Below are 20,038 nucleotides of genomic sequence, written 5' to 3'. Positions count from 1 at the left end.
ATTTAATCATGAGATTGGAACAAAATTATTTAACCAATTCTTTGTTTATGAAAATTTATATTGTTTCTATTTCTTTGTTTTAAAAATAAGACTTTAATGAACATTTCCATATATCTATTTTGGCACACTTCTCTGAATATATCTGAAGATTAAAATGCCAGCTCCAAGCATACTGTCTTCTATTCAAAATGCACATCGTAATATTTGCAGGCTTGGATGAAATCTTCTCTCTACTTCAGTGTAAGAAATAGCATGAATATATTGCTGTGAGCTATTCCCTGCTCTTCCCATGGAGAAGGGAATGGCAGCCCATTCCAATATTCTTGCCTGAAGAATTCATGGACAGAGCAGCCTAGTGGGTTACAGTCCATGGGGTCGCAAAGAGTCAGACACTACTGAGCGACTAACGTGTATACTGGGTCATTTGCAATTAAAAAACAAATGAGAAGTGAAAAGACAACAGAATGGGAGAAAATGACATCCTATAGCTAATAAGGAACCTGTATCTATAATATATATAAACTCTCACAACTCAACAACAAAAAAGAAACTATCCAATTACAAAATTGAGGGAGGGAGGATCTGAATGGACATTTCTCCAAAGAAGACACATGAATTGCACATAAATACATGAAAAGATGCTCAAGGTTATTAGCCATTAAGGAAATGCAAGTCAAAACCACAATGACATGGCACCTCACACCCACTAGGACGATAGCAACAAAAAGACAGACAGTAGCAAATGTTGGTGAGAACGTGAAGTTGGGACCTTCATCCATCACTGCTGCTGCTAAGTCACTTCAGTCGTGTCCGACTCTGTGCGACCCCATAGACAGCAGTCCACCAGGCTCCCCCGTCCCTGGGATTCTCCAGGCAAGAACACTGGAGTGGGTTGCCATTTCCTTCTCCATTCACTAGTGGTAATGTAAAATGAAGCTATCAGAGACAGATCTGACAGTAACTGTGATTAAAACGCTTAATAATTATATTACAAGACTTTCATCAGAGAACTGGAAGCTATCCAAAAGTAACCAAATGGAAATTCTAAGACTCCAAAAGACAATACCTGAAATGAAGAACTAAAATAATGAGTTTAAGAGCAAATTTGATCACCTAAAGAGTATTATATAACTGAAAGATGGATTAGAAAGAAATATCCAAACTGAAGCAGAAAAAGACAAAAAGAATGAAAGTAATTTTTCAAAAAGACTTAAACACATATTGGATATGGTAAAAAAAAAAAAATTCTAACATGTGTATAATTGGAGCTATATTTTTCACACATCAGTGACAGACAGGACAAAAATGTCATCTTACCTCCCACATTGAGGGCACAATGAGAAATATCCCCCCATGAATGGCTTTGACTTTGGAAGTGGGTGCCAGCATTTTATGGAAAGCAAATTTGCAATATGTATTTACGATGAGCACTATTTCTTCTCTTCGAACCAGTAATCCCAATTCTCTGAACTACTGTAAAAAAAAAATGATATATGTGCTAAGTCGCTTCAGTTGTGTCCAGCTCTCTGCAACCCAATGGACCTTAGCCCACCAGACTCCTCTGTCCATCAGATTCTCCAGTCAAGAATACTGGAGTGGGTTGCCATGCTCCTTTCCAGGGAATCTTCCCAACCCAGGGATTGAACCCATGTCTCTTGGGTCTTCCACATTGGCAGGCAGGTTCTTTACCACTAGTGCCACCTGGGAAGCCCCCTTTTCCTTATAAACATACTTGAATATGTAAGAAACTCCCCCTATCCCCTGCTTCATTTTCTTTGAACATTACACCCGCTTGAAGGATCTTAGTTCCCTGATCAGGGAAGGAACCTCGGCCCCATAAAAATGATATATAAATTAATGGAAATAACTATAGATCCAACAGTAGGGGAACAGAAATCACAAACACCCCATAGATTACTGCACAGTCCCAAAAATAACGGACATAAAGGCTATGAAGCAATATGGATAGAGGACATAAAACTCCATGTATAGTGTATTCGATTATACAAAAAATGCATTAAAAGGAGTCAGAAATCACATCAAAATGTTGATAGTATATTTTCACTCATCAGTTTGTCAAAAAATATATAAAATGTGATATGATTCAGGGTAACCAGTTGTGGGCAAGCAATTGCACTCATTCCTGGTGAGAGTATAAATGACATAACCATTTTGGAGGGCTAGTTGCCATTATCAATCAAAGTCAATATAGCCTTTGACACAGTAATTCTTTCACTAAGATTTTAGCCTTTGCATATGTTGCAGAAACATACTCCAAGATAGATGGATAAAAATGCTTGTAGAGCAAAGTAACAGAAACAATTCAGATTTACTTAAACAAAGATTCCATTAAGGAAGTTATGGTTTGGCCTCTGGAAAAATAATATGCAAGAGTTTAAAATACTGTAGTTCAATTTGCATGTATTGATTTGAAAATATCACCAAAATTTTGCATTAAATGATAATATCAAGATACAGAATATTTCTGTACGGTATGATTTCAGTACATGAAAACTCAGCAGTGGCCACAGGACTGGAAAAAGTCAGTTTTCATTCCAATCCCAAAGAAAGACAATGCCAAAGAATGATCAAACTACTGCACAATTGCACTCATCTCACACACTAGTAAAGTAATGCTCAAAGTTCTCCAAGCCAGGCTTCAACAGTTTGTGAACTGTGAACTTCCAGATGTTCAAGCTGGATTTAGAAAAGGCTGAAGAACCAGAGATCAAATTGCCAACATGCGCTGGATCATCGAAAAAGCAAGAAAGTTCCAGAAAAACATCTACTTCTGTTTTATTGACTATGCCAAAGCCTTTAACTGTGTGGATCACAACAAACTCTGGAAAATTCTTCAAGACACGGGAATACCAGACTACCTGACCTGCCTCCTGAGAAATCTGTATGCAGGTGAGGAAGCAACAGTTAGAACTGGACATGGAACAACAGACTGGTTCCAAATTGGGAAAAGGAGTACGTCAAGGCTGTATATTGTCACCCTTATTTAACTTCTATGCAGAGTACATCATGAGGAAGCTGGGCTGGAGGAAGCACAAGCTGGACCAATCAAGATTGCTGGGAGAAATATCAATAACTTCAGATATGCAGATGACACCACCCTTATGGCAGAAAGCACAGAACTAAAGAGCCTCTTGATGAACGTGAAAGAGGAGAGTGAAAAAGTTGGCTTAAAACTCAACATTCAAAAAACTAAGATCATGGCATCTGGTCCCATCACTTCATGGCAAATAGATGGGGAAACAGTGGAAACAGTGACAGACTTTATTATTTTGGGCTCCAAAATCACTGCAGATGGTGACTGCAGCCATGAAATTAAAAGATGCTTGCTCCTTGGAAGAAAAGTTATGACCAACCTAGACAGCATATTAAAAAGCAGAGACCTACTTTGCCAACAAAGGTCCGTCTAGTCAAAGGTATGGTTTTTCCAGTAGTCATGCATGGATATGAGAGTTGGACTATAAAGAAAGCTGAGCACAGAAGAATTGATGCTTTTGAAGTGTGGTGTTGGAGAAGATTCTTGAGAGTCTTGCAGTCTTGGACTGCAAGGAGATCCAACCAGTCCATCCTAAAGGAAATCAGTCCTGGGTGTTCATTGAACAGGCTGATGCCAACCTGATGGGCTGATGCTGAAGCTGAAACTCCAACACTTTGGCCACCTGATGCAAAGAGCTGACTCATTGGAAAAGCCCCTGATGCTAGGAAAGATTGAAGGTGGGAGGAGAAGGGGATGACAGAGGATGGGATGGTTGGATGGCATCACTGACTCGATGGACATGAGTTTGAGTAGGCTCCGGGAGATGGTGAAGGACAGGGAGGCCTAGCATGCTGCAGTCCACGGGGTTGCAAAGAGTCAGACACGACTGAGAGATTGAACTGAACTGAACTGAGGCACACAAATAAGTACTGAAATGTGGGTACATAGGGTTGAAAAAATAGAAGTCAGAAGGGGTTGGGGTTTAGGGGGAGAAAGGACCATATTGCTCTGCATTTTTTAAATATTGAGATAATTTTAGGTTTATATACAGTTTTTTTCTTTTTTCTTTTTCTTACTGGAGGATAATTGCTTTACAATATTGTGTTGGCCTCTGTTATGTACATTTTTTTAAAAATAATAATACAGAGAGATCTCTTGCATATTTTGCCTGCTTTACTCTAATGGGAACATTCTGTAAAAATATAGTATATTACAACCAGGTATTGATGTGGAGACAATGTACCATTCTTTTTTTTTAATTTATTTTATTGAAGTATAGCTGATTTACAATTTTGGGTTTTTGTTGTACAGCAAAGTGACTGTTATACCTATATATATGTTCTTTTTCATATTCTTTTCCATCATGATTTATCACAGGGTATTGAAAGTAGTTCCTTGTACAGTACGGGGCTTCCCAAGTGGCTCAGTGGTAAAGAATCTGCCTGCAACGCAGGAGACACGGGTTTGATCCCTGGGCCAGGAAGATCCCCTGGAGGACGAGGAAATGGCAACCCACTCCAGCATTCTTGCCTGGAAAATTCCAAGGACAGAAGAGCCTGGTGTACTACGGTCCATGGGGTCGCAAAAGTCAGACATGACTGAGCGACTGAGCGACAGACACACTGTACCGTAGGACTTGCTGTTTATCCATTCTATATATAACGGTTTGCATCTGCTAATCCCAAGCCACCATTCTTACTTGGATCTCTCTACTGTGTGTGTGTGTCCCAATTTATGAACAATTTTACCACCTACAAAAGCTTGTGTCTCCACCACCACAGACACAATACTAAACCATTCTAACAACTGCTCTTGTTGCTTTTTTTATATTCACACCCACTTACCTCCTACAGGAAAAAGACTTTTATTTAGGTACCATTTGACTTTTTAAAAAGCTATATACATGTATTCCTGGAGGAGGGCATAGCATCCCACTCCAGGATTCTTGCCTGGAGAATCCCATGGACAGAGGGGCCTGGTGGGCTACAGACCATGGGGTTGCAAAGAGTCGGACATGACTGAAGTGACTTAGCATGCATGCACACATGTATTATTATTTTTAGATCTAATAGAAGTTACCCAGATGGAGGGATTACAAGGCTTGTTTTTCTTTCCTATACTGCTCTGTACTTTCAAAATCTAATAAATGCTTGCAAACTGCTGGAAATGTCCAGTGAGCTCTTAATTCTTCTTTCCACTTTCTAGTCTTGCTGGAGTGAAGGAACGTTAGTTTACAGGCTGGAAAGGAAGTGTGGGCCCAGCCTACCTTGCCCTTGAGATGCTCCGCTTCCTCGAGAGAGGCCTGCAGCTCGCGGTGTGCAGACCACTGGTCTCGGAGCTGGCGCTGCAGGGTCAGTACTTGGTGATGGAGTCGTCTGATGTGCAGCCTGAGGTCCTCCTTGGAGGCCGAGGCTTCCCGGTCCTGGAGCTGAGGAACCAGAGTCGAATGCAATTCTTAGGTTATCTTCCAAGTAATCTGCCTTCATCAACAGACAGTACCTGCTTTCCTTCTTGTGTTTCTGCTTCTATGTGTCTCATAGTCCACAGATTTTATAAAACAAAGTAACAGAAATCATTCCAAAAACTATCAGTCAGCATAAACATCATTCTCACCCATTTATTATCTTATATTTTCAGTCTCTCGTCACTGATTCAATGGACATGAGTTTGAGCAAGCTCCGGGAGTTGGTGATGGACAGGGAAGCCTGGCGTGCTGCAGTCCATGGGGTCGCAAAGAGCCAGACACGACTGACTGAACTGAACTGAACTGAACCCAAGTACACATACGAGTGAGCAGCCCCTGCTGAGTTTCTTGAGTAGGGGAGTTGGGGAAGGTCCAGGGAATCACAAAATAACATTCTAGAGTGTTATTTTTTAAGCTTATTTTGGCATATGAAAACTACGCAAATGGCACGGCATCCCAGAGTTTGTTTTAATAGATGCCCGTCACCATCGTACTGAAACACAGTATGATGACTGAAATCTAGTGTTCACATCCAATTATGAGATGCTTATTACACTAAAGTTTCATATATTCACAAGAAAGAGAAGATACTGCATTTTCCTTAAGCACTTTTCTTGCTGCTGCTGCTGCTGCTAAGTCGCTTCAGTCATGTCCAACTCTGTGCGACCCCATAGACGGCAGTCCACCAGGCTCCCCTGTCCCTGGGCCTCTTCTTGGGTCAAATCTGAGCAGGTTTCATATGAACATCAAGTAAGGAATTTCTGGGAGGGCAGAAAGTGAGAAGGCTGATTCATCACCTTGAGAAACGTGGTCAAATGGTGGTGATGCCACTGCCCCCAGTGGTTCTGGACTCTAATTTTTATTTTGTAATAACTTATATAAATACATACACATAGGCAGGTTATATGTGTGTGTATATGTCTATACACACACACACGGCTTCCCTGATGGGTCAGTGGGTAGAGCATCTGTTCTGCCTGCAATGCAGGAAACACAGGAGGCAGAGGTTCGATCCCCGGGTCAGGAAGATCTCCTGGAGAAGGGCATGGAAACCCACTACCAGCATTCTTGCCTGGAGAATCCCATGGACAGAGGAGCCTGGAGGGCTACAGTCCACAGGGACTCAGAGTCAGATGTGACCGAAGCAATTGAGCATGTGCACACACACACACACACACACACGCATGAATAGCCGCATATTTTTTCGGAGAAGGCGATGGCACCCCACTCCAGTACTCTTGCCTGGAAAATCCCATGGACAGAGGAGCCTGGTAGGCTGCAGTCCATGGAGTCACTAAGAATCGGACACGACTGAGCAACTTCACTTTCACTTTTCACTTTCACGCATTGGAGAAGGAAATGGCAACCCACTCCAGTGTTCTTGCCTGGAGAATCCCAGGGATGGGGGAGCCTGGTGGGCTGCCGTCTATGGGGTCACATAGAGTCGAACACGACTGAAGCGACTTAGTAGCATTTTTTCTATATAACATTTATATGCCATATATATCTTTTGTATCCTGCTTTTCTCCCTTAATACCATGTCATGGTATTAAACTAACCTGTTGTTAGTTTCTATATGGCATCCTGTGGTATACCGAATACTCAGATTATTCGAATATTCTGCTGCTGTAATTGGGGATGTGACAGAAAGCCTTATCTGACACAGCTCTCATTCTTCCCCTGAAGTCATCAAAGGGTGACTTTCTGTATCAAGAGCCTGAGCATCATTAAGCTCTTGATTCATGCTACTAAGGTGGCCTTGGGAGGGAGCAGTCTTGCTAATAATAAAAGCTGCAACTGCAATAAGTCAGGGGCCCCAGAAACCTGAGACGTTTCACACAGCCCTGCTCATGGTCCCAGCTGTCTAGCTTTCATTGGAAGCAGCCTCCCTGGGAACTGAAAGTCCACAATACATCTCTTCCACGTGTTCCTGACCTGAGTGTGAGCTGGCAAGAGGGGAGGAGAGACAAGATGGCAGGGAGGTAGAGAGGACAAAGTGTGACTTGGTGGCTTGTAAGCCAGGAATACGATAGCAGAATGTGTTTTTTTTTAATTAATAGAAATCCACAAAGCGTGGGCCTGAGATTCACAGACTGGGCCCCCTCAAGAACAGATGGGTGCTCCGAATGGCTCTGTAAAATCTAAGACTTGCAAAACAACTTGGCCTTTCTGGGAAGTTTGGTGTCTTCGCTGCCTCCCTGCTCTGCAGTGACTTGGGTTTCATCCCCAGCGTCCTGAGAGAGCGTCCACAGGACATTCTAAAGAGGATGAGAGTGCGGGGTGGAGGTCAGCCCGGCCTGCCATGTGGGACTGCCCCAGACAGTGACCCCTGTTACTGGAAGCGACGGCCAGAGCCTGGGGCAGGCACACTTTCAGAGGCTCTCTCCACTCTCCAGGGAGGTAGTGCACACAGATGTGCAGCGTTTGCTGACTTTTGTAGTGTAAACGCCATCACGGCCAACTGCAAGCTACAAAAACAGCATCATGGGAGAGATACGCGTGAGCCACCTCTGCACTGAGTCCATCCTGGAGGGTTGGGAGGAGATGCCCTAAAGTGAGGGCTTCCCAGTTGGCACTAGTGGTAAAGGACATACCTGTCAATGCAGGAAGTATGAGATGTGGGTTTGATCCCTGAGCTGGGAAGATCCCCTGGAGAATGAAATGGCAACCCACTCCAGCATTCTTGCCTGGAGAACCCCCTGGACAGAGGAGCCTGGTGGGCTACAGTCCATGGGGTCACAAAGAGTCAGGCATGACTGAAGTGACTTAGCATACATGCAAGCCCTAAAGGGAGACCTGGAGGGTGAGCAGCAGTTCCCAGGAGAAAGCTGGGATGTGGGAGGAGCAAATCTAGGATCCAGAAGTGTAGAGATTGGGGACCTATCTAGCAATAGCTGACATTTCCAAGGGGCCAGATTGTAACTCACCAGAAGGAATCTGGACTTCGTACCAAGTGCAACAGGAAGACACAGAAAGCTTTAAGGGTTTTTATTTTAAACAAATAAAAACACGATCAGGTTTGTGACTTGGGATGAAGGAAACGGAAAGCTTTCCTCCCCCTCCGCCTCCTGTCCACCACCAGTTCCACTGATTCCAACTATGGTTTTTGTCTGGAATCCTCCGTGTTTTGTTTTTGTTTTTGTTTTTAATTTCAAATTCCTCTATGCTAGCATCATCTCTTGGCAAATTCCTCTTGACTGTTCTCCTTGTGTCTTCCCTGTGTCTTTATAGCAAACAGTGTTCTTTTTACCACAGAAATGTAATCATGTTGTTCTGACGAAAACCCTCCAACAGTTTCCCAGTGCATTTAGAAGTGATCATAATTAGAGCCTACCAGGCCTTCTGTGGTCTTTCTCATGACAGCTTTCCCATCTACACCTCACTCTACACCTCACACGTGCCCACTGTGATACAGCCATGCCAGCAACTTTTTGCTTTTCCAATAACCCAGGCTTATTCCTGCCTCAGGGCCTGGCCACTTGCTTCTCCCTCTGCCTGGAATGTTCTTCATCTGCTTCTCCTTTCAAACCTTGAAACTCTCAGCTTGAAATTCACCTCCTCAGCGTTCCAGTCCCCACCTGGTCTGACTAGGTGGGATTTGACAACTGTAAGATATGAGGAAACTACACAGAAACAATTCTCTGCAGGCACGAATGGCGACCAATGCAGGGCTACCATCCTTGAGAAAAAGCACACCCAACAAGATGAGCTCCACATTCTCCCTGGAACATTTTGCAAACCATGGCTTAGGGAAATAGATCCCAAGCTGAACGCTGTGGTCCTGTTAAATGAAACCAGAGACTGGGGTCAGGGATGCTATGACAGCTGGGATGTGTGGAACAAAGTAGCAGAGAGAAGTGAACTGCAGAGGAAAAATCCAGACACTGTCTTAGAAATACCCCTGGGTCCTTGGTTGAATCATAAGTGGCACGGCATAGTGCAAGACTCTGAGATCGTGAAGGACAGGGAGGCCTGGTGTGCTACAGTCCATGGGGTTGCAAAGCGTCAGGCACAGCTGAGTGACTGAACAACAACGGAAGCCTAGTATAGAACAGAAGCTGGGAGGTCAGCTGCTGAAGAGATTTTGGAGGTCATGCACTGCTACAAAGATGGCCGAGCCAGAGTGGAGAGTCTTCCGTCAGTGCTCTGAGAACTCACCTGATACCACTGGAACGCCATGCCCTAGAAGCCAGGGCCATGCTTTAGGAGTGAAATCAAGCCTGGTACTCAGGGGGAAACTGAAATAGACATGCAAGGGAATAATATGATCTGCTGGTCATTCAGCTACCTACTAGAACAAAACTCACTCAACCTGCTCTAGAGGAAGCTAATAAACAGGAATCCCTACAATATGTTCTGCATGGTGTCCAACATTAAAAAAAAAATTACTAGTCACATGAAGAAGGAGAAAAGTGGGATTTCACTAAGAAACAAAATAGTCAATAGAAACAGACTGAGTGATCTACATATTGGAGTTAGCAGACAAGAGGGCAAAATAACTATGATTATATTTCTTTAAAACACAGGAAAAGATGGAGCAAAATGAATGATAGTATGGAGTATTTCAACAGAGAATCAAAATCTCTTTTGAAAGGGTAAAATGAATATTTGATTGCAAAATACAATAAAGGAAATTAAAAACTAATTAGACGGATTTACTAGAAAACAGGACATGGCAGAACTTTTAGTGAGCTAGAAGACAGGTCAATAGAAAACTAAAACTGATGCACAAAGAGAGAAAAAAATATAGAAGAGTTTCAAAAGATGTGGGGATAAAGTTAAAAAAAAAAGTCTGGGTTTCTAGGAGAGAAGAGAAAAATTGAAAAGAACAAAATATTTAAAGAACTAATGGCCAAGAATTTTGCAAATCTGATTAATGACATGACTCCACAGTTTCAAGAGGTTCAGAAAAGACAAGGAGGATAAACATAAATAAAACCTCATGTAGACATATCATAGTCTGACTGAAAAAAACCCAAAGATAAAAGGCAAGTCTTTAAAATAGTCTGTGGTAAAATGACACATTTCTGTCAAGGGAAAAAAGACAAATTATTCAGTTTCTGAATAGAAACTGTGAGAACCAGAAGACAATGAAATGAGGTCTTTAAAGTGTCAAAAGAAGGAACCATATCTGCCTACCAAAAATTCTGAATCAAGGAGAAGACATCTTTTAAAAGTAGAGTTGAAAAACTGTTCTCATAAAAAGAAATTTGAGAGAATTCATCACCAGCAGACCCTAAACTACAAGAAATAAAAAAGCTCTTCAGCTGAATGTAAAGCACATCCACAGAAGCAGAAGAAAGAATGAACAGTGCAAGAACGTAGAAAGAAGACACGAGTAAATAAAAAGAATTATTGAGTGCTTAAAATGATCTAAATAGTGCTTTATAAGGGATGTTGTACACAGAAGCAACATAGTTGACAAAAATAAACAATGAAAAAGGATAAAAAGAAATTAATGGAGTTAAACTATTAAAAGATTTTTGGATTCTTTGAGACATGGTAAAAGTACTAAAGTAAACTTTAATGATTAATGGCTACATTTTGAAATATCTAGGGTAACCACTAAAAGAATGACACCAAAATGCATGCAAGAGTAAGCCAGTGGAGAAGAAAATGGAATAACAGAAAATAGTTTACCAAAAACAAAGGAAAGAAAGCAGGAATAAACGAAAACAACAGATCAGACAAACAGAAACACCAACAAGGCAAAAATAAGCCAATTACACCATTATGGATACGAAACAAAAATGGAACAAACACTCCAACTAAGAAGCAGAGGATGTCAAACTTACTCAGAGCTAAGTTTAAAAAAAAGCCATATGCTGCTTCTAAAAAATATGCTTTATATATAAAGATACTGATAGATTGAATGGAAAAATATGGATGGTATAAAAAAAGTTATACACCATGGAAACACTAGCAAAAAGAAACTCTTGTGGTTATTTTAATATCAGACAAAGTCCATTTTAGGGCAAGAAATGTGAGACATGAGAGACGTTTCATCATCTTTAAAGACTTGATTTACCAGGAAAACATCATAAACCTAAATCTGTATGTAGCTCATAAATACCTTCAAAAACAAGAATCAAAACTAACATAACAAAAAGAAGAGATCTTAAAAGACATCTCAGTAGATGACAAAACGAATAGACCACACATCAGTAAAGTTATTGAAGATTTGATTAGCATAATTAACCAGTTTGGCCTAATTAATACTCAGCAACAGCAGAACATTCATTCTTTACAAGGGCACATAGAATATTTCCCAAAACAGACCATCACGTGGTCAATAAAACCAGTCTCAATGAATTTCAAAAGATTACAATAATATATATAGTATGTTTCTGACAGCAATGAAATAAAACTAGACATCAATAACAAAAATATAACTAAAAAATTACACAGATGCTTGGAAATTCAACAACACGCTCCTAAATAACCCATGGGTCAAGGGAGATATCACAATAGAGATGAGAAGCTGCTTTGAACTGAACAGACATAAAAAGTACAACTTATCAAAATGTGTGGGTTGTAGTTAAAACAGTGCTTAGAACGAAATGCATAGATTTAAATGCATAAATCGCAAAAGAAGAGCAGTTGAAAATCAGTGATCCAAATTTTCAGCACAAGAAGCCAGAAAAAGAACAGTCAACTAAACCAAAAGAATGTAGATGGAAGGAAACAATGAAGTTATTAGAAGAAATCAATGAAATAAAATATAGACATTCCTTGGTGGCTCAGATGGTAAAGAATCTCCCTGCAGTACAGGAGACCTGGGTTTGATCCCTGGGTTGGGAAGATCCCCTGGAGGAGGAAATGGCAACCCACTCCAGTATCCTTGCCTGGAGAATTCCATGGACAGAGGAGCCTGGCAGGCTACAGTCCACGGAGTCGCAAAGAGTCAGACATGATTAAGTGACTAAGCACATACAATAAAGAACATCAATAAAACCAAAAGATGATCCTGTGAAGTGATTGATAAAACTGGAGAGAAAGAGAAGAAAGACAGAGGCAGAGAGATGAGATATGAATTATACAAAGGATACACTGTATATCTTACAGACACTGGAACAAGGTCACGAGCATTTCATCCTAGGAGTCCTGAAAGTGGAGTATTGTCCACAGATGAGGAAAACGACTCAGACAAGTCATGGATGGATGTAGGCGGTGCAGAGGTGAGTTTGAACCTTGTTTAAATTCTAAAGCCCCCTGCTGTCTCCTTTTAAGTCCCAATGTGCAGCGTGATAAGAGGTGTTGGCTAAAGTTGTGGTGGTAATCAGATTACAATATAGAAATGTATCAAGTCAACACACTGCACACCTTAAACTTCCACAATGTTGGCTGTCAATTATACCTCAATATAAATAAATACATATATACCAATAGAGACTCGATAAGTAGAATAATGACTTGAGCTGTTTGAAAAACTGCTTGGTCTGAAAATACAAGCTCTCATCTTAAAGGATAAACACCCTCTCCATGTCCCACCAGAAACCCATCTGAACAGCCTGAGCAGAGAGGCAGGCTCGCTTCTTCTTGTCATAGACAAGAATACAGACTCTGGAGCCTGAACCCCCAGGTAGAATGTGGGCTCCATCCCTCCCAGCTGTGTGACTTGAGGCAAGTCACTTAACCTCTCTGTGCCTACATTTCCTCATTTGGTAAATGGGGATGGCAACTGCTACTCCCTCTCAGGGCTGCTGGAGGACGCTGGAGTAAAGGGTGTGGTCAGAGCTACAGAAAGTCAGCAAGATGATTCAACAGCCACACAGAGTCAACCTACCCGGATGCCACCGCGCAGGGACCTCAGTGCTCGCCCTTGGTCCGCAGAACAGCTTGGTGCTTTTTCCTCTTTCTCCAAATGTGCTTCTTTCACTCCTGACCCATCGGTGTTTCCTTGCAGGGCCCTGGATCCTGTGGCATCTCCCCGGACCAGTGACGGAGACGGAGCAGAATAAGCACCACATCTGGAATTGTCCAGGCCTAAGCACGGCCCTGTCCAACCCTCAGCCAGACCCATATCCTGCTCCAAGGGCGGCCTGGGGCCTCTGGCAGTCGGTTGCCCTGAAATCTGAGTCACCTGCACCCCTCTTTCTCCTGTGTTCACCTGCTCCACAGTGCTTTTCCCCTGGAGATGCTCCTCTGCTCTCACCAAAGGCCCCACATCTGTGCTGCTCCCCAACACAACCTCCCCTTCCAGGGCTTGGATCCTTCTTAGAAGGTGTTCGTTCTCCCCGCTGAAGGTGCGGATCGTGTCTTCTATTCCCAGGATGATATCATTTATCAGCCGTTTGTAACTGACCCCGAGCTCTGAAGTCAGTACACCGAGCTCCCAGTTTTCCAGGGTGACGCGCTCCATCACACCTTTGGATTTTTGGATGCTCGTGGACATGGCTTTCTGGATTTGCCCCAGGAGCCCTTTCAATCTATCGTTTTCCTCTTCGAGCTCAGAAATCTTGCAGTAACTCTTCCCATTGCAGTCTTCAAGCTCAGAAATGACCTTCACGTACTGGTCCAGTTCCCTCTTTAAGTGAGAGATGTCTTCTAACAGCACGCTCTTATCCTGTTCAAGCGTGGATATTTTTTCCACATTTCTCTCCCTCTCTTTTTCCAGGGCACGCAGTTTTTGGTGGCATCTCTTCTGATCTCCCTGAAGCCTGGCGTTATCACTTAAAACGTTGTTCCTTTCATTCTTCAATCCAGAAATGAGCTGATGAAACCTGCTCCATGCTCTCTCGAGGGCTCTCGGCGGCTGCGAGAGGTGGTTCCCACCATGCTCTGAGGGCCCCGCTGGAGGGCCCGGGCTCAGGTCAACCAAATCCAACGTCAGTCCCGGAAGAAGGCTGCAGGTTCCCAGGGCCTCAGTCTCTCCCCGCATAACATCTTCACCAGGCTCCCTGGGGTTTGTTCTCTCAACAAAACAAATATCCAAACCCAGGTGTGTCAAAGCCTGCTGAGGGTGCAGGATCCCCTGGCAGCTGCACCATCTCTGAGCAAAGCCCCAGGTTTCTCCCGCCAATGAGGAAGTTCTCTGTCCACACCCCCCACTCCCAAGCTTCAGAATGGAGAGGTGTTGGAAACAAGCCTCCATCTCCCTTTCAAACTCTTCTATTCTGAGTGCAGACTGGTCAAGGCCTCTACTTGGAGCCGAGGGGTGACGGGTGGCTCCGGCCTCCTTGGACCAGAAGGCCAATCCAGGCGATGGTGATGAACCTTCTTCCTCCAACAGGGAAAACATTTCCCTGGCCTCACTGTCCTCTGAGCCAGGCTCCTCCAGGACATCCCTGAGACCCAGGCTAGACAGCTCCTTCTCCCCCTCTTCTTCCTGCCCTTCGTCCCCAGGGCTTACCTCTGGGGGAAGCAGAGCATTTCCAGACCACACAGGGTCTTCCTCCTTGCCCTGAACTCTCCTGATGGCTCTGCTCTGCTCTGTAAGGGGCTGGGCATCCACTGAAGATGGCCCATTGGTGCCCGGAGACCCCGAGAATGTGGCTGCGGGGCCCTCTTCCTCCTCTGATGATGATAAAAGCCTTCTTCTTCCTCCTTCTTCTCCTTGGAGGCCCCAGACATGCCCTTCCTCATGTCTCCACCTGCTCAGGAATTCAGGACCCTCCAAGGACACTGAGGTCTCCCCCTGCAGAACAAGTAGTGGAAGCTCCTGCCTGTGCCCAAGGCAGGATGCTGCGGCTAGGGGTTCAGAAGCCCCGGCCTTCATCCATGTGCCCTCTGGGGCCCTGACCCCAGCCTCCACCCTCAGATTCTTCCCGCTTTCCTGACCCAGCTGACACCTGACCCTGCTTTCTGCCTGCTTTCTGCCCGAAGTCCTCACCTCCTGCCTCTCCAGTCTCCACCCTGACCCTGGGGCTCCTCCTCCCGCTTTCCCAGAGTCTTTTCCATCCTCGGATCCTCTCCCGGGAATCTGGTGATGTGAAATGTGTGAGACCTCCTGGCCGAGGAAAGCAGTGCAGCCTCTTGGCTAGTGGTGGCCCCGGCCAGGGTGTCCTGCGGCGGAGGGAGCGGGCAGGGGCCGGGCCTCCAGCACCTGTTCGGTGTGCAGTGTTTCTGGAGGAGCTTCCAGGAGTAGCAGCGGCAAGGGAGCTGGGCCCGCAGCCCGGCCCTGGGGAGGGCGTGCGGACGCCTGCACACCGAGAGAGGACCCCTGGGCAGGCCTGGCTGTGAGCTTCTGCCCTGGAACCCAGGTCAGCTCCGTGGGGACCGGTGAGCCAGCCATGGACCCCGGGGGGCAGCCACGGATGAGAAGGCGAGTCTGGTCATCCGAGCAAGGCTCCGCTGGAGTAAACTAGGGATGGGAAGAGAAGAGAAGGTGTGAAGCGCCCCTCTCCCAACAGGGGCCCTCTCCACTTCTCCAGCTTCATCTCCCCAACCAGCCATACGGGTCTTCCTAACACAAGCAGGCCTGTGAGCGGCCCCAGTGGGCTCACACCCACTCTCCCCTCTGCCTAGAATGTCCATCCCCCTCCATATCTCTCTCTCTCTCTCTTGCTTCACTAACGTCTCAGCTCAGAAAATACTCAAAAAGGACCCCCGGCCACTTCCACCACTGTCTGTCCATTGACCCCACTTGACCTCCCTCCATCGCACCCTCCACTCACTCAGATCATGTAGGATATTTGTGTGTGTGTTGTTGAACCACTCCCTACCTCCTGCCCTAGCCCTGCACAGCCCACGTGGGGCTCTTCAAATGTAAACCAATTAAATAAAAGTTAACACTCAGTTCTGCAGTCACGCCAGCCACGTTTCAAGTGCCCAGAACCCACATGTGGTTCACGGCTCCTCTGCTGGACGGCACGGACATAGAGCAGGCCAGCGCCATGGGAGGCTTCAGTGGACACGCAGTGTAGACTATCTGCCCCCGAAGGCAGGGACCCTCGGCCTAGAACAGTCCAGCGCACACAGGAGGTGTTTCAGAGATACTTTTAAATGTATTCTTATAGTTACTTGGTGGCTCAGATAGTGAAGAATCCTCCTGCAGTGCAGGAGACCTGGGTTCAGTCCCTGGGTTGGGAAAATCCCCTGGAGAAGGAAATGGCAACCCGCTCCAGTATTCCTGCGTGGAGAATTCCACGGACAGAGGAGCCTGGTGAGCTATAGTCCATGAGGTCACAAAGAGTCGGTCACTAACACTTTCACTTTTTTTAAATATAAATTTATTTTAATTGGAGGCTAATTACTTTACAATATTGTATTTTACCTTCACTTTTCATTCAATGCATTTAACCAGAGAGGAGGACTGGGCCAACTCAGAGAATAGACCCAGTCTGGGAGGTGAAACCCGGCTTTGTTCAGTCTCACCGGGAGCCCTCGGCTCACCTGTGCCCACGACCCCGCCCCCAGCCCATGGCCACTCCCAGCCTCACCGCCTTTACCTGGCGGGCCCTCCCACCTGGCCTGCCCTTCCGCTGCCCACCCCTGGTTTCCAGTCTGTCTAACTCCATCCTTCCATTGGGGTCCAACTTTTCTATGAAGCTCTTCCCACCCCAGGGACTGCTCTCAGCTCTTTTCCACTCTGGACATGACACAGCACACCAGGCAGGGCTCAAGGCAGGAGGTGAGCGAATGAAAGTAATGCAGAAAGACCCCTCTCTCTAGGACCACATCAGGGCTGGTTGGAACCAGGCTTCCAACCCTTAGGGGATGGCATGGTGCAGATCGTGGGCTATGGAGACAGGACCTCAGTCCCTTCCAGGGCTGGGAGGCCTTGGGAAATCATAGCCTCCTCCTCTGCAGAACGAGGGGGTCATGGCTTTTGCCCCACAGGTGGTAGGGAGGTTTCAACAAGATGAAGTTTGCTATGTGGCAGCTGGGCCCATGCACACAGCTAGGGCTCCCTTCCTGCCCACTCCTCACCTGGGGCTCAAATCGCCCTCTTAATTATTTCCAGAATCTTCTTCCAACCCCGAGCTTCTTCCCCTCCCTCTCCCACTTCCTAAATAGTGGTCACACTGTGCAGCATGCACAGCAGGGCTCATCAGACCCAGCTAGCACCCCAAGCATGGAGAAAGCCACTGGCCTCACCTGTCCACGGTCAGATCCTGCAAGGTCTCTGGGGAGCCTGTTCGTGGTCTGTGGGCTGGGGACCAAAACAGGAGGGCCTCGTCCAGCCCGGACGCAGCCCCATGCATGGGGCCCCTCGGAGGACTGGCCTGGGAAGTGACAGGAAAGAAAGAAAAGAAGGAAAGTGAAGTCGCTCAGTCGTGTCCGACTCTTGGCGACCCCATGGACTGTAGCCCACCAGGCTCCTCCATCCATGGAATTTTCCAGGCAAGAGTACTGGAGTGGGTTGCCATTTCCTTCTCCAGGGGATCTTCCTGACCCAGTGATCTAACCTGGATCTCCCGCATTGCAGGCAGACACTTTATTGTCTAAGCCACCAGGGAGGAGACCCTCCCGGGAACTTTTCGGAGAGTGTCACCAACAGCAACATCTGCTGTTAGGGTGAGGCAGTATGTCTCGTGACTCAAGGCCTTTGAGCCCCCAAAGGTGGCCTCATGGTCACCACTGCCTGTCTGGTGAGGAACCCAGCTCAGTGATGGCGAGTGACCATCCGTTGATGAGCAGCAGAATCGGGTCTGGGAGCCACCTCCTCTGACCACAAAGCGCAGGACACCTCCCTCAGCCCCGTACCCTCGTGGTCACGCAGGGTCATAACTCCCAGGCCCCAGCCCCACACGGAGTAGATGGAGGAGCTGATACCCAGGCTTCGCCAATGGATCCCGCTTGTTTCCCCAAGGGCAAACTTGACCTTGTCTGACTTATCTGCTCTGCTCCCCAGAAATGTGGAGGGGAACGGTCAGCCTGGCCAGTCAGCAGTACCACTGGGTATAACTGGCCTTATATGGAAACTGAACATGACCTTGGAGGACTGTACGCAAACCACAGACAGCCAGGTGGACACCGTGGCTCTGGGGCTCCCTGAGTGCACCGGCTTTTGCAGCAGACACCCCGGAAGCTACACCCGAGACTGTGAGTAAATACACTGGTTCCCATCAGCTTAGACAAGTGGCTTTCAAGCCTGGTTGCTCCCAGACCTCGCACCTGTCTCACACCTGAGCTGTCACTGGGGTGGGGCTGGAAACAGAGAAGCTCCTGGTCATCACACAGTCTTCTCCAAAGACAAATCCCTGAGGACAAATCCCCCTGAGAGGACCCTGCTGCCCAAGGCTGACACGTGTGTTGCCTGCCTGGCACCCTTCTGAGGGCTGAGAGAGTGAGCCTAAATGTTGGGTTGAGCCTGTGTCATGGACCTCGTCGTGGGCATTGTGGAGGCTGAGCCCACTTTTCCCAGCTGGGTGGCAGTGAGCAAGGGACTCTACTTCTCTGAGCCTCAGCTTCCTGTCTGCAGAGCAGAGACCACCACCCTGTTGGGTCATCAGGACTTCGTAAGCGAGCTAGCCCATCAGTGGCTGTCCCTGAAGACCCCTCCTTCACGCACCTGCTGAGCCCTCTGTTCAGGTGCCTCGTTGGGGTCTTGGCTTCTGCAAGCATCCAGCGCCTCCTCCCGGGGCAGGGGCAGCGATTCATCCTGAACATGGCCCAGGGCATCCTTGATGAAGACACAAGAGGTCAAAAGTGTGGTGGGTGTCCCTGGTTGAACTGCTCTCTCCAAGCCTGTCCCCATCAAGCCCTCCCAAAGACCCTAGGAGGGAGTTGGACCCCCTCCCCTGGTGAGGACAGCAGAGGGCACGTGGCCTGGTGGTAGGGCCCTGGCCCTGTGTGCTTGGTCCTGCCAATGCAACTGCCTCCTGTGAGCTCCCAGACTCCACTTAGCAGACGAGGAGCTTGTTTGTTCAGCCAAGCCACCCCCAGGTTCCCCAAGGCAGCATCAAAGGCTCCAGGCCCCTCCCCTTCCTGGGTGGAAGTTTCCTCTGTGTACACCCTCAGAGGCGGCACCTGCCCAGGGCCTCTGGGAATCCTGTCCCTCAACTTTCCACAGGCCCAAATGGCCAAAGCCAGCTGTCCCTGGGCCCTGCCCCAAAAGACAAGCAGGGATACATTTGTGGGGCTTCCCTGACCCAGCACACACCCCCTTCCCAGCCTGCGGAGCATGTGACAGGCAGCAAGCACCTGACTACAGCTACAGCACAGAAGGCTTGGGCCCAGCAGAAAAACTCAGCTCCGGTCAACGTCCATGGGGCAGGGGGTAGTTCTCCTGCAGGTTCCCACAGCCCCGGGTACTTCTAACCCGGTTCTAATGGGTGATGCTTGCTTCCCACCTGCTTCCACACTAGACCCGAGGTCCTTCAGGAAGGAAACTTGCCTTCATTCTGTCTTCACCATCACCCCTGCCAGGCACACACTAGGTGCTGAATAAATGTTTGACAGTGGATGGACAGACAGAGCCTGCAGGAAGGCAGGTGTTTCGAACTCAGGGTACATTTATTCAGCAAATATTTATTAAGCTTCTATATGGCTTCCCCTTATCAACTCATCTTCTTTCTACAGAAAAAGACCCAGGATTTTATTCAGGGGTGCGATATATCATCCAAGAGACTGCTGCTGCTGCTAAGTCACTTCAGTTGTGTCCGACTCTGTGTGACCCCATAGACGGCAGCCCA

At 46.7% G+C, this 20,038-nt stretch overlaps 1 protein-coding gene across 1 annotated transcript in view; it reads right to left on the bottom strand.

Annotated features, from left to right (window-relative positions):
* Positions 1-20,038, bottom strand: part of C6H4orf50 (chromosome 6 C4orf50 homolog) — a 142,832-nt gene that overhangs the window by 92,647 nt on the left and 30,147 nt on the right. The window contains exons 5-9 of the mRNA XM_061419244.1: positions 18,916-19,026; positions 17,499-17,786; positions 15,456-15,762; positions 13,246-15,422; positions 5,262-5,423 (exon numbers count right to left, since the gene is read on the bottom strand). Of these exons, the coding sequence (XP_061275228.1) occupies positions 5,262-5,423; positions 13,246-15,422; positions 15,456-15,762; positions 17,499-17,786; positions 18,916-19,026 (3,045 nt within the window). The remainder of the gene's footprint in view (positions 1-5,261; positions 5,424-13,245; positions 15,423-15,455; positions 15,763-17,498; positions 17,787-18,915; positions 19,027-20,038) is intronic.

Source organism: Bos javanicus, chromosome 6, assembly GCF_032452875.1.
Source record: "Bos javanicus breed banteng chromosome 6, ARS-OSU_banteng_1.0, whole genome shotgun sequence".
NCBI lineage: Eukaryota > Metazoa > Chordata > Mammalia > Artiodactyla > Bovidae > Bos > Bos javanicus.
This window is presented reverse-complemented; position numbering and strand designations above follow the sequence as displayed.